This window comes from Coturnix japonica, chromosome 11 (genome assembly GCF_001577835.2).
Source record: "Coturnix japonica isolate 7356 chromosome 11, Coturnix japonica 2.1, whole genome shotgun sequence".
In the NCBI taxonomy this organism is placed as follows: Eukaryota; Metazoa; Chordata; class Aves; order Galliformes; family Phasianidae; genus Coturnix; species Coturnix japonica.
The window spans coordinates 6,477,594-6,492,916 of NC_029526.1; the positions used below are offsets into that span (position 1 = coordinate 6,477,594).

Consider the following 15,323-nt stretch of genomic DNA (forward strand, 5'->3'; position numbering starts at 1 on the left):
AGAAATTATTGCTCTGTTAAGTATTTGCTGGGGTTGCTACAGCAAACATTTTGTGAGCGGAGAAGTAAAATACAAAGCATATCCACCTAATGAGGATATATCTTCATACAGGAATGTTCACTGTGGAGTTTGCCATTTCATCATACCACCATAAAAACACACAGTTATGAAGGGGGTACAAAGAAATCGCTTTATCCGTTGCTGGAATGCAGCAGCTATTTAGCAATTCATGGCAAAACGACCCTTTGAGGAGCAACTGGATCATCTCTGCTTGAAATTGAAAGGACAATTCGAGTAAGCGGAATAATATAATTATGTAACTTGGGATTTTGCCACAGCATCGGGCTTAATACTTCATCAAGCTTCTCAGAACGCTGAAATGGATCTCTAATGCCCAGAAAGCTCCGGCCCTTTGTTTACAGGTCTCAGATGTCCCCTTAGGGCCGGCGATGGGAGGAGTGAGCGAGTGCCCCCCCGCCCCTCCACCGGTGCCTCCCGCCGCGCACCGGAGCTGCCAATCGCGCCTATTCGAAGCGCCCGAACCGTTTAAGCGCTAAGCTGGAAGCAAAGTGACCTTTTCTAACAGGATCTGCTGACCTTTGAGCGTCGTAGGAAGAACTCATTCAAACACAAAGCACCAAACCACGAGGGAATCGGCTTCGCATCTCACAACCACGTTTGAGAGCGGCCCCCTCGCTCGCACGGCAGGAGCGGCAAGTTGCAGTTCTGCGTCTATTGTCTGTCGGATGGGTTCATCATCGCCCCTGCGAGATGCCCGAGCCCCGGCCGCCCCCGCCAGCCGCCGGGAACCGCGCAGGGGAGCAGCGCGGAGCGGCTCCAGCCGCAGCCTGCGGGAAAGCCGCGGTCCCGAGCCAGCCCCGTTTGGCGCTTCGGGACCTCGAACACACCGCAGCCCCACCGATGGGCGGTGCGGGGGAAAGCCAAAGCCATCCTACAACGTGATTCCCTCGCTGCCTACGGGAAAGTTGAAAAAATCGCCCCCACCGTGCCCCCGCCCCACCTCGGGCTCTTCCCCGAGCGCCGGCTCCCCTAGCGAGCTAACCCTCTGTGATGGATTGCCGCGGGGATGGCGGGCGGCGGGCTGGGTGCGCCTTTTTATTAACTTCTCGAAAGTAATAGCTCCATTTGAGCTGTCGCTTGTCAGACGACAGCAGCACAATAGAGTGTGATGGACTCCTCTTGTCGTTCGGGCTCCAGGCGGCACAACGCAGCCATACGGTCGGCGAGCGCCGCGCGGGCCCCGCCACGAGGAACGGGAGGGAACAGAGGAGGGCACGGGCTGCCTTCCACCCCGATCGCAACCTCTGCGGTGCCCGACAAAGGCGGCAGACGGGACCCAGATTCGCCCGAGCCACCGCGTATCGGAGCGGCGACCCGGGCCCCCCCAGCAGCCGGGAAAACCCCGTCAGCCGGGCGGGATGACGGCCTCGGAGCATCACGCACGGCGGAGCTCCCAGCGCCCAATTCCCAGCGCCGGACGGGGCGAGGGCGGCGGCCGCCCCCGCTCGGTACCTGCCGGGCGGGGGGAGCTCAGCGGCCCCGCCGGCTGCGGCTGCTCGCGGGGCTCCGCGGGGGGCGGGCACATGCGTAGAAGCGGCTCAGCCAAGCAAACACCCCTCACATCTTAAACGAGCTTCATCCACCGGCAGCCGCTTCAGTCGGGCTGCCAGCCGGTGGGCTGCGCTCGGCCCCGTCCACACGCAGCCCCTCGCCGCTCCCCGCGGCAGCCCAGCCCCGACGGCCCCCGCCGCCTCCCGCTCTAGATGGGACCGAGCGCGGCGGCTCCCGGCTCGGGCGGCGGAGGCTGAGCGCGCCCCGCGCGGGGGCGCCGGGCATGGCCGCGGGCGGGCGGGGGCCGGACGAGCCGTAGCCGCGGGCCACAGCGCCCTCGCGGGGGGCCGGCACGGCCATGGAGCGCCGCTGATCGTCGCCTCCGCGGAGTCGCCGCCGCGGCCCGCCGGGAGACAATGGCCCTGCGTAAAGTCTGCTCGGTGCTGGAAGGTAGGAACCGACGGACGGCGCTGCGCTCTCCGCGGGGGAAGCCGCCCGGGGGTCTCCCGGGGCCGTCTCGCCGCCCGCCCTCCCGCCGGCAGCGGAAACTTTCGGCCGAGGAGCGCGGGGCAGCGAGGCCACTCGCTACTCCCGGAGCTGCTCCTGCCAGTCCCGCTGGGATGCGCCGCTACCCGCCGAAGATGCGGGGCGACCGCTGCCGAGAGCCCGCGGTCAGCAAATGCACTCCCGTCGCGGCTGGGCTGGGGGCTGCGCCGGGCTGGGGGCTGCGCCGGGCTGGGGGCTGCGCCGGGCTGGGCGCCCGCCGTGACGGCGAGCTCACCCCGGTGCTCCCCGCGCGTAGCCGGGGCACGCCGAGAGCTTCTCCCCGCTCCATCTTTTCGCTGCTAACAATACACTTTCTGTTCTCTTAACTGTCCTAACGAGCTGTGTGACTGTGGTCAGGTGCTTTTTCTTGTTATCAGAAGCAATATCTGTTTTCTGCAAGGTTGTCACAAAACCGGCCGCCTGTGTCACAAACTGGTGCTTGACCGGTGTTCACCTCTGTTTCTCTTTCTCCTGAAGCTTGTAAATCCCGTTACTAACTTCTTTAGACGCAAAGATAAACAGCTGAGGGCAGCCAGCCTTCCCCCTAGCCTGCCTTTATCTGCGCTATTATTTATACTGTTCGACGTGGATGAAAGATTTTTTAGAAAATAAAGCTAAACGTGGCCGTTAACCTTGTGCCTCAGGAGGGGATTTCTTACATTCTGTATCTTCTTCAGCAGTACCAGACTTGATCTATTAGGGATTCTTTTATTAAATTATTCCATTAAGAAATTTTGGAACGTCTGCTTGCATTACTGAAGCCATCAAGGCATCACTGCAGCGTGGAGAACTGATTCTGATGTGCCCTGATGTCCTCCCACTGCATGAAAGTTGTTTAAAAAAAAAAAAAAGTGATTTAAATCCAGAATGTTTCCATAACCCACAAAGTTCCACGTTTGTGACCTGAAGGACAGATGCCTTGAGGCTTTAAAGAAATATTTTTCATGTATTAACATCATAATTGACAGCCAGAAGATGCTTGTTTTCAATAAAAGCCCACTGCGTGTAGGTGTTCACCAGCCTCTGTTTTCACAAACGTGGGAACAAAAGGCTCACTGGGCAACGTTTTTTACTTCCTCTTTAAATAACTTGGTTAATGCATAACCATGAGAAGACTGCCAACAACTAACAAATACAACTGATGCTTCTGCTTCTTAATTACCTTCTACATACGCAGATTTAATTGCATTTCAGAAATATGCAATTCCTGCAAATTTACCTAGACAGGAGTTCTCCTGAATAGACCTCACTCTGATCTTTTATGATCACGGTAGAGTCCAGTTAGAAAGAACTGTCCTTCTGAAGGAAGTTTTTAATTGCAATTTAAATATGATAAATAACACAAAGCCATTAGTCAGTAAGTCGTTAATATTCCAAATGCATCACTCGCCGTGACTTCAGAAGTAAGGTATTGTTACTTAGCACCGTACACGCCCTTTTATCTCTGCACGAGGAGTCTTCACGTAGTCAGATCTGATCACAAAGAGGGAAGGAAGATTCCTATAAATAGACGCACAGATTTAGTCCTAAAATGAAACTATTGGGAGCAACGTTCAGATCAAGCACCATATTTTACAAGATGCATCTTAAATCCAGCATGGAAACTAATTACAGTGACATTAATTTTTCTCTCCATGCAGATAGCTTTGTGTTTTACTTACTGAGTTCTATGGAATCACCTATGAAGCACAGAAATATTTCAATGCAGTTCTTATTGTTTCTATCCACAGTTTTGAGGAAAACTTTGTAATGCTTCACAGTACTGGAGTGTCTCTTGCCCTGGTTCTTTGCTCTCATCTGAGGTTGTCAAGCTGTAGTGCTGGGTGGAAGTGGTGCCGGGCCCCAGCAGTACTGAAGCTGCAGCAGCACTGCAGGTTTTGTGGGCCGTGCCCACCTGCTTCCTCAGCAGCACGAGGCACAAATCAGAGGCCAAGGTGCTTGCTGGGAGTTGGACATTTAATAGACAAATCCTTTTCCTCCCATCTCCAGCTCTCAGTGTTTTGGACACCACTGGAAACATTCTTGAATCCTGGCACAGCTTGCAGAATGCAACTGCTCTACAGTAATAAGGCACTATCATCCTCTTGTTCATACAAGGGAAAAGCAGCTGCTTTCTTCATAAAGCTTTGTTTCTGTTACACATTGGAATTAAATAGATCTACCTTGAATTTCCTTGTAACTATCTCCTATTACACCAAAGATAGAGGCTAAAGGCTTGTTCCCAGTTTTCAGATACACTCCCTTCCTTCCTTTCCATGTCTAATACAAAAAAACAACAGCAAAGAACACCAATGTTGAATTAAATTAACCCTAAGCTGAATCCTGAGTGCATTCGTTTTGGACTAGTTCAGTTATTGCACTGGATTACTTCAAAAAGCCAGCTAGAGAATTCGGTCATTTGGTGCTGTTGATGTAACAAACATCCAGGGCCAGTACAAATGCCCATTACTTCTAGGAAGCCAACACCACCAACCTCCCAGTGAGGTACAGAGTTGTTTCCAGCTCAGGCAGGTTGTGGGAATGCGGACTGCTATGGTTAACTTGCTGCCATTCTGCTCAGCCCTCGCATTTGCATTTTGGCATGATTTTAATAGCTAATTTCTCACAAATAAGTAGTGTTCAGAAGTAATGTTTCCTTCCACGTGAAAGCTAGGAATTAAAGCCTCCTGCTCCCCAAATCAAAAGGTGTAACAATGACCCAAGAAACTGCAAATGAGCAGAGAAAAATAAAATTTAAATGATATGTTCATGACTTGTCTGCTGAAACCAAGAGAGAAGCATTGTCTGTGGAGGCTGCAAGTGGCCCTAATGAAGGCAGTATCAAGTGTAAGCCAGAATTTCATTTTTCACCTAAAACCAGAAGCTAGTTGCTATCTTCTCTGCTGCACTGAAAGAAAGCTGAGCATCAGACAGCTTGTGTTGTCAAGCAATTAAGCAGAAGTAACTCAGGTAACCGTAGAAAAGATTTGAAAAAGCTCTTGTGTTCTAAACAGGTATCTGATGCTATGTGCTATACGTTATTTTTAGTACATATAGAAACAAGTATCCAAAATACACTGCTCTCAGAGTAGCATAACTTCAAAAGCATTAGCTCTCTAGTTCTCAAAGGACATATTTGACAATGACTGCTACAGGTTTTTTTACAGAAACAAGTTGGTTTCAAATATATTGATATTAATAGAAAAGTTCAGTTTCATAATCGGGTATATAGATTTAGTTTGAATGCTGAATGACACTGGTCTGAAGCTAAAGGAGCTACTGAATTATGTATCCCTGTCTTCCAAAAAGCCAAGATGTTCTGCACCTTCCCTAAGGTTTAATTCATGGAGAGAGATTAGACAGAGAGATTACTCCCCAAGTGAAACTTTATAAGCTATTAATCATTTACGAACCTGTCAGAAATTCACAGTGTAATTCATTGTAGGGATGGTGAAGAAGGCTGCTAAACATCTGCATTTGTTCCAGAAATTGTGTATGCTCTTGTACATGTTATTTACACACCAAACAGGTTGCAGTGCAGTGATGGACATGCTTATCTAGACTGAAGCAGAATCTTAATTACAGTGTCTTGGCTACAGTTGGGGCTGTAGCACTGCAAACAGGCTTTCCACTTTTCTGCCCTGTATACTTCCATTTGTTTTTTAATTAATGAAACACTTGGCGGTCTTGGACAACTTACATAGCTTGTTCCCTTTCTTGATATATGACTGACAGCTGCTGCCTCAAATACAGCAAGTGAATGGGGTGGAGGAGTGTAACATTTTCAACCAAAAACACAGCAGGTAGCTTTAAAATCCATATTCCTTTTATTTTAGCTTATCTTTGTGCTTCACTCCATGTTCTGCTATTATGAAGCTGACCCACCATGTGTCAGGAAGGGACTGCCAAGGTGTTAACAATACCTATCACAAAACCTCCTCTTCCAGCAGACATTAAAATCCATGAACACAGAGCAGTTTCTTTTCAATGGACTGAGAGTGGGGAGCCAGGACAAAAAAATGATACTCCATATTAGCTGCTCTCAGACATGACAGAAGGCAGCAGAACTTTTAGCACTAATTCCATGATAGATATTCTTGAAAAAAAAATTCCACTGGAAAAAAAAAAATACACTATATTGATAATAAAGGAAAGAGATGAAGAAGTTTGATACAATCTGATCTAAGTCAGAAGTATCAACATCCCAGTGTTCTAGGAGTATGTGATCTCTGGGAAAGATGCATTCAGAATAGTCATGTGCAGCAGGATCCATTCTGTCAGCTACAGGGAAACCACCCAAACTTAAAGCCAGTGTATATAATTTAATAAGGTTTTTGGAATCCCTCATCAACATGGTTTACAAATGCAGCCTTCTCAGCAGTCTATTGCTGCACCCAGCTTGGAGATGAAAAAGGATATTCCAAATAATAAAGAAAGCTTCTGCCTTCAAAATAAAAGATATTATTCCTCTGGCAGAAGTTTTGCTGGCAGAGATACCCAGTAATGGATTATAAGTAAAAGGATGTGGAGAAAACTGGTAGAATGAAGCAACCCACAGCTGCTCTAATATTCCTAATGGAGGCAGGATCAGAAACGTTAAATGTTCTGAGCAAACCTGGAGGGGACTCTGTCACAGATCCATCCAAGCATGAATTGCTCTGCAGATGATTTGATCAAAGGGAAGTGGGAAAACTGTGTGTACTTTCTGAACCAGTTAACCTCATTTCTCTGCAGAGATACGGACTCTAAATTTGTTGGGTTTTTTGGCAGTCCTAAAGAGAGGAATCCCTACTGAAAACAGCCAGAGAGAGATGAAACTGTTTTATCTGAGCATAGACCTGGGTGCATTCAGACATCCTGCTAGCATGCTAATGGCTAACAAGATCTTAGAGAGGTGCTACTCACTGTAAATAGCCGATGAAGCCCACTTCTGCTATGTAGCTTTTGTGAGGAGGATTAAAAATGGGATGGCCACTCTACTAGCATGCTCTGAGTAAAGATTACAAACAGCTGAAATACATCTTGCCTTATGCACACCTTCCTCTCACTTTATTCTGCTGCAATCCTGCACTACATTCCAGTATCCAAATAAATAAATAAATACATTTTAAAATAAGGAAATCACTGAAGCTGTAAATAGGCTAAGTTCTAGGCAACCAGCTTTACTGCTTTCTGATACACATTTTAACAATCTGCTAATGTCCTGTTGAGAACATAAGAGATCAGGGAATATATACAGGCTGAACTACAAGAGCACATGGGATTCAAAAACTACCCAGTTTTCACCCTCAGCAGTAGAATTGTTTGCTTAAAAAAGCAGCAACAGATGCAATCCTGTATTCCTTTTATCAACTAGTAAATGTCACCAAGTGCTAGGAAGAGAAAAAGAACCTAATTCCTCTGGGATTTACTGTTTGTCTGTTTCTGAGTTAAAAACGGTTTGAATCAGAAATGCACTTAATTGCCTTTCTGAAAGAAAAGGAGGTGATTATACAAAATCCACCCTTTCCCCTTTACATTGTTTTGTCTAAATTGAAAAAGCTCCTTCCAAGTCCTGTCACATACTTTGAGTATGTGCAGCACCTAACACTATGGGTTCCTACACTTCGTAGAGTCCCTAGCGACATCTAAAATTAATGTGAGCCATTTCTATTGTATATATGCCCTTGGCCAGAGAATAAGATTGGGTGTAACATCACAAATGTCTCCACCACATTAATGTCTTCACTACGTTAATGTTTAGAGAAATCACGTGGAAAATCATTGGACGTAAGTGCTGGGATACTGCAATTAGCAGTTCCTGAAAGTAGTATTAATTATAGCACGCAGGGGGAAAATTAAGAGCTGGGTTTAAGAACAGTATAGTAGTAAAGGATTCATTCCCAAAAGGCAAAACACAGTATATAATTAAGATAAGCATTTGTTACTCAAGGCTGTATCTGCCAGAAAGAAGCAGGCATCCTGGCAAGTTGTTCTAACATGCATGACCTGTGTGTTGCCAATTACTGTCTGTTTGGACTGGGTGTACATAAGGTGCTGCCTAATCCAGGGAACACAGCACAGAGATAAAACAGGGAATCCTGCTCTAAGCAATGTCTGTCAGCTTTATCCCTAGGATTCTGACTACCACTATTACTAAGAATGTGTAATACTCTAAATGATCATGTCTTTATTTTAAGAATTGGTGGAAATTTTCATTCTGTTTCTGAGTTCTGCTTGACTGCTCCCAACTTTGATATTCAGCTTGCCCTACATGCACAGATCCCCCATTGTTAGCACTGAAGACAGACACTGCTCTCACAGCGACGTAGCAAATCTTGTGTGTTTTCTCTATATATGAAGATCCCTAGAGCATGCAGAAAAAGCAGAGGAAAGACGTAGTGTAGAGAGCTCAGAGCAGTAGTGTATTTCATGAAATCTGAAGAATGCATCTTGCAAGAAAGTACAAGCATATGTCAGATCTGCAGCCTACAGCACTGGTTTCTTTAAGCAAAACACTGATTTCTCAGTGGTGGTTACTATAAAACCACGTTATTCTAATTTTTAAAGAGAAATAGGAGCCGCTGATTTTTTAACCTCTCCATACATACTTCAAAAACAAACTAGAAAATGTTTTTTGCATCTTACAGTCATCTCAGAAAACAGTAAGAAATGCCAGCAAAGAGAATCTTGGCTCCCACAAAAGTATGTAATTTATCACACCAGTTTATAGGATTCTTTTAGGTTATTCCATAAGCTTATTTCAGCAACTGAGTAGTAATAATAACTTGCAATGTATGATGAGTGTATTCACTCTTAAAAATTTATACAGCTGTCTGCAGGCTATGTGATCTAAAATCTTTCATGCAAAGAAGTGAATAATATGAAAAATAGATTCTTTTTAAAACCAGACAGAAGCTTGCCACTTTTGCTTCATTTCCAGTTGGTGTTCACACTCTCAGAGCTTTAAATGGTTGTACAAAGCTGTGCACCATAATGTATGAAATAAAAGTTTGTAGCAAGTACCAGATTCATGAATTAAAGAAGCTCCACTTAATCTGACTGCCTCAATGGTTTTGCTGCTGTTGGTTTCATGATAGCCTCTTCTACAGTTTAGATACCATGAAGCAGAAGCTTAATGTAAGTTGCAGAAGCTCTAGCCTCTATCCTCTGTACCAGTTAAATAGCTGCAAGACAACGAGATCAGTCTCCCAGATCTCTAGCTGAATTCTCACCTCACTCTTTGCATTAAAAATCATCTGTCCCCTAGATATTCAGTGCAGACATGCAGACCTGCACTGCTCATGCTCTTGCTTACATTAGCAAGCCACCTTCAAGTGGCGTTTTTAGACACTTGCTGCTTCTGTTTCCAGTATAATAGTAGAATACAGAGCTAAGTCTAGAGTTCCCTTTCATCCCTAGGGAAGACCAGTCATGTCACACAGATAGGTGACAGACTTTAAAAGACAGAAGAAAAGCAGTGGAGGAATACAATGTCCTGTTGCAAGTTCAGGTGTGGGGCTTTTTTTGAATTTCAGTTTATCAAAAATAACAAGATGGTTTCTGATCCTTCTGAAAGTACAACAAGACTTTCCATGAAAGTAGCTCAGTGTCTCTGCCTGTTCTTCCTGCTGGGTCCATGGCCCCACACCACTGCCTGCACACTGCTCAGCGTGAGCTCCCCACTGAGCTGTCCTACAGGAGCTTTCTCTTCTTTTGACATCTGCTTTCCTTATTACTGACTTGTATGGTCCAAATTCACCTTTGAGATTTGTAAATATTTGTCCAGAAAGTTCTAAGGATTTAGGACACCGAGTGACTGCTTTGTTGTTTTTAAGAAAACAGACAAAAATGGGTTAATGGAAGCAGTCTAAGAGGTTTAAAAATATCCTGGCTCATTTCTCTTCCTTCTTTCTTTTCCTTTCATCCTGAACACTGATAGGCCTTGTTTCCAGCCAAAAAACTCCTATTTGCTATCATGCATTGCACTGTGTCATGTAAATGCACCCAGTTTAAGGTGATATTGCTTTAGGGGTCTCTGCCCAGAACTCTGTGGAAGACTGGAAATAAGTCCTCTCTCCACCTTTTCAGTCACAATGGCACAGAGACAAGGACAGCCCACACAGAGAATATCCATCAGTATGTTTTAAAAAAGAGGTGTCTTTATCACCAGGGATCAAAGAAATGGCAACGACAGGCCCTTAAACATTTGCAACACTAGGGAAAGGCAAGAGATGGAAGAGATTAAAAACGAAAAGGATGAGAAGGGCTGGGGACAATGAGAAGGTGGCCTGTACTAACTATATCCTCTTACCCATATAACATGACAAAATGAAGACAGTAAGACAAATATTCAGACCATTTATCTTCCATAAGTGTCTGCATGCCCACGCTGTTCTGCAGGAAACATGCACTGTTCTTTTGCACTTACACACACACACAGCTCACAGCTATTTATAGAAGCACCCAGGCTTTAGTGAAAACCAATCAGATTGTCTGAAGTCCTTGTTCCTTTCTCTGCATCATTTCAAGAAGGGAAATCACTGGTTCATGTAACCGAGTGTCTATTTTTATGTTCAGTAGAAGACACCACAATCACTGAAATAATGATACGTGCTTACTGATATTCCTAAGGTGAAAAACAAAGCAAAAAGGTACACAGCATTAGTGTTAGTGAGAGCAGACAGCTGCACTAACAAAAACCCACTGATTTTTAGCTGCTACTTGAAAGTTAATAATGTCTGCATTAATTTTGTTTGTCGTGAAAGTATTTGTTTTTCTTACACAGGAGTGCTGTGGGTTTTGTGTTTTCTTGCTTTAAGAAAAAAAGTCAAAGCCCATTTTGCACTTTGAGAAGCAGCACAGAGTTATAAAAGTGGTCTAAATTGATTTGAGATTGCTATGTCCTTGCAAAATAGAGGGTGGGAGTCTTTGAGGGAAAAAACGGTTGTTGCTGAGGTAATTCTCATAACCATGTACAATCTTTTTTAATATAGGTAGAGAGAAGAAAGGGCAGCAGAAACATACATAATAAAACAGTAATGTAAGACTGACACTTCCAGAGGCAGGCTTTGATTCCTTCCATCTTTCCCCAGGATAATATATCTGTGCCAACATTACAGTAGCATCTATATGAATTTAGTCAGGATCGCAGTAGTTCACAGTCAGTGCGTGCTCCCTCCAGAACTCTCTGAAGGGCTGAAAGTCTAATAAGCAATGCAGAGGAATCACAGATAGAGAAAATGCCATTTCAGCATGAGATACTAAAATACCTGAGCAATGAAAGGGAAAAACTGGGAAAAAAGAATGAACTTTTGAATGTGACAATAGAATTCCTGATTAAATCTTTTTTTTTCTCCAGAAATGAGGCCGTGTTTGTCTGACATAATATCAGCAAATAGATTACAAACACGGGAAAGGCCATGCCAGGTCAAATCAAAGGTCCATCTAGCTTTCTATCTTGTCTTTCACAAAGATGTTAAAGCAGAGCCCTCAGAAAGAGCGTAAACACAGAGCAAATGGTATTTGCCCAAATATTATTCCAGACTTCCAGCAGCTTATGACTCAAGAGCTTCCTGAAACTGAATTTTCCATTTTAATGATGCATTATGAAATATGTACACTAAAAAAAAAAATTTTAGTTTGCTTTGAAAATGCCACCTGCTAGTGCAACCCCCCTGGCTCTTGTATGGGGAAGGAAACTGAGCCATTGCTCTCCATTCACTGCCTCAGCAACACACAAGATATTGCAATTTATAATCTGTTCTGTCCAGAACCACATCCTGCTTAGCCAGTACTCTTAACATGTGGCTCCAGAATCAAGAGAGAGTCAACATTCAAGATGGAGGCAAACCAAGGATTTGAAGAGGGGCATAATAATATACTCTAATTTCATTCCTGTTTCCCTTCCTGGTCTTAATTAATGTTGTGTAAGCTCGACAAATCTGTACACATGTTATGCATATGGAGTTTTAAGATAAATATGCTTTGATATATCTGCCAAACATCTGAGCTCAGGACATGGAATTATGTAGAAGATAAATACCATTTAATTTTATAAGATGCTTTCAGATTCACAGACACTCTACAGAAGACTCTTGAAGTCCCCTACAGCAATAAATTGCTGCTCCTCATATAGGCATTCTTAACAGAGCCTGGAAGAAGAACCTGCAGTGCACTTAAACTGCACTGGTTTCCTAAAGCTGAAATGTTAAAAAGCACATGCATTGTGTACTTTTGTGTGTTCAGAGTTGTTTTGGTTAGTGATTCTAGGATTTGTGTGAATAGGAACTGCAGAAAATGGTATATAATTTTGTTCAATTACTGATGCTTTTCCTGTTCGTTTTCTCTTATCAGTGTTGCTAGTAACAATCCTTGTTGTGGAAGGGATTGCTGTTGCACAGAAGACACAAGGTACAATTTTGTTTTGATGATTTTCTTTCAAAAAAGATGTATGAGTTTTAGTTTTGAATTAAGCCTTATAAGTCAAAGAAAGCAGTTATGTTCAGGGACTCGTAGGTTTTCAATTAACAATTTGAATTCCAATATTTTCAATTCCTCCTTCAACCATTTTGCTGCTTCCTCCCCCCCCTTAGTTGAGCAATGAACATGAAGGTTCACTCACACAGTTAAAATTCTGTGGCTTCAGATTTTAGATAAATGGGGAAAAAAATCCACCATGGAAATCCATGTTTTCTCTTTCTAACAACAAGCTTTTCAAGTAGTCCACCCACAAATGTTTTTGAAGCCAACACCTCCTGAGTGGGGAAGGCATTAGTTTCATATGACTTTTTTTTGTCATATGTGTGATTAATCCACACACAGGAGAGAAGAATTCCTTGAAATGACTCCTCCATAATTTCCTAGAACAGTTTCTGGAGGAGAGACTAAGTTTTCACCCCCATAAATACAGGCTGCCAAGTTATCAGAGGAAGGTGATGTAATTGACTGTAGGTAGCTGTGGCCCATATCAGTGTGAACTGAAAGGTCTGCAAGGAAAAACTGTAAATATAAATAACATTATGAGAGCATCCCTCTGAGATTTGGGAAAATCCTGCAGAAACCACATATCCTGTTTTCTCTCTAGCTCTGTTGGTATCAAAGAGAAGGGTCAAAGTTACTTAACAACAATGTCAGAAGGACCTTACTATTCCAACCCCTTGCTCAAAGGAAAAGGAAATCTGAACTAACAAAGCTTCTGTGGATGGTCCAGCATGGTGCATAACCTTTGTAAACTACATCACCTCAGCTACAGAGCATATTTCACTGCGTGTCTAGAAGAAGAGATCTTTGATCTTATACAAGCCCCTTTGCTTATCAGTGCAGTCTAATTACTGCTAGTATTTTTAACTACCATTGCTTTATTTAGCTTATTTACACATCAGAAGCATTTTTATTCCAACATATTATTGTAAATAGCCTAAGGGCCATGTGCTTCAGTTTACTCTGGAATCAGGGTTAAAAATGGTACATGCTAACAAATTATTTTGGATTACGTTTGCATAGGAATGGAAAAGATACAGACCATAAAATAAAGCTGTTCTGCTGACAACCATTGCAACTATTTGTCTTAGAAAAAATGCATCAAGGAATCTAAAACACTTGGGTAAAAAAAATTACATCCTCTCTTCCTTTCCCAAGGACTACTGTACAGATCGGGTATCCAGAAACTGTGATCTCATCAGGATATACCACATTACTAAATTAAACAAAAGATTTCTCCAGCTATATATTAACAAGTAGCATATGTGATAAGAGGGTTCTTAACCAAAACAATTTTTTTTAATATAGGCTATGCATTCTGTCAGTGTTTTACTTGTGAAAAATGAAATTTGCATACATGTAAGAGACATTTATTCCATCACTTTATTTTCTCTGAAGGTGGGCAAAATATTGGATTGAATCGCATTCCTCCTACCCAGTGTGATAACTGGGTACGGACAAGTAATGGAGGACACTTTGCTTCCCCGAACTACCCTAACATGTACCCACCAAATCAAGAGTGCATCTACATCTTGGAAGGTATTGGCTGTCTTTGTGTTTTGCTGTAATCTTATGGTCAAATGGATTATGTCAAATTGTTAAAAATGTGATGTTTTACTATAACATCAAGTATTGCATAACTGTATTTGTAATATAATCAATTCTGCCGTTGTTTGGTTTAGCAAGAAGCTTAATTTTCTGTCTCAAGGAATAAGAACAAGTTAATATAAAAGGCAATCATGCAGGAATTATCAATATGGAATAGGACATACCCTCACAGCCAGAAAAAGCAGCACCAGATCTGCTGTAATCTATGAAGGCAAAGAACTACTAAGATAAAAATTGTAGCTTACCTTAATATCACTTACAATATTACTGATAATAAATTGTAAAAAATGGCTGAAAAACCATTTTAGCATTTATCAGACCATAGTGTATTAGGCCAAGTGTATTTCAGAGGCAGAGGATCTTTATGCTGCCCTTTATTAATAAAAATACCCACACCTATCTGTCACCATAGCACTGTGCTAAAAATGGAGGTTTATTAGCACTGCTGAGGTCACTACTGAAGTCATGCAATGGGGACAAAATTTCATTAACCAGATAAAACACGATCTGATGAGAATATCTTGGATAAAGGCTGTAAGACTTGGGACACACTAATTATTTTTCATCTTACTAGAATGCATCCAAAACCCGCTGAAGTCAGCTAGTAAGCTTCACCATCAGATTCATATCAATTAATTAATGTACCTCAAATAACATGTTTCAGTGAGTTTTTATTTGTACTGGTTAACAGAGACCCTCAATTCTGCTTCTGTGCTTGCTCAGTGGATGTTTTGCATCTTCCCTGCCACTGAGTACCCCGGAGAGTAGATATTCTGTCCAGCTTCAGAGTTCAGATGTACCAGACTTAATACTGGATCTTCCTTATGCAGAGCAGTTTCCACAGGGCACAGAACTGTTTTCCATGCCTCTGTCCTCACAGTCATTACAAAAGAACATTGTGAGAACTATGGCAAGGTCCTCCACAAGTTCTAATTAAAATATTGTCCTTGAAGACCACTACAGTACGTGCAAACTAACAGCCAGAAATGTTTTTAACTCTTGTATAATTAAGGTGTAAAATCTAAACACTATTAGACACATATAAGTAAATTATTTTTGCATCCAGAAGAAGCAGACAGCATTTGATTCATTAATGCTGGCATTCCTGATACCAGTTAGTATCTGAAGGTTCATTTAGGACAACAGATGACAAGAAC

At 43.0% G+C, this 15,323-nt stretch overlaps 1 protein-coding gene across 1 annotated transcript in view; it reads left to right on the forward strand.

Annotated features, from left to right (window-relative positions):
* Positions 1-1,554: 1,554 nt before the first annotated feature.
* The window catches only part of NETO2 (neuropilin and tolloid like 2), a 31,581-nt gene continuing 17,812 nt past the window's right edge, over positions 1,555-15,323 (forward strand). Inside the window, exons 1-3 of the mRNA XM_015873926.2 lie at positions 1,555-2,022; positions 12,433-12,489; positions 13,957-14,097. Of these exons, the coding sequence (XP_015729412.1) occupies positions 1,989-2,022; positions 12,433-12,489; positions 13,957-14,097 (232 nt within the window). The 5' untranslated portion in view covers positions 1,555-1,988. The remainder of the gene's footprint in view (positions 2,023-12,432; positions 12,490-13,956; positions 14,098-15,323) is intronic.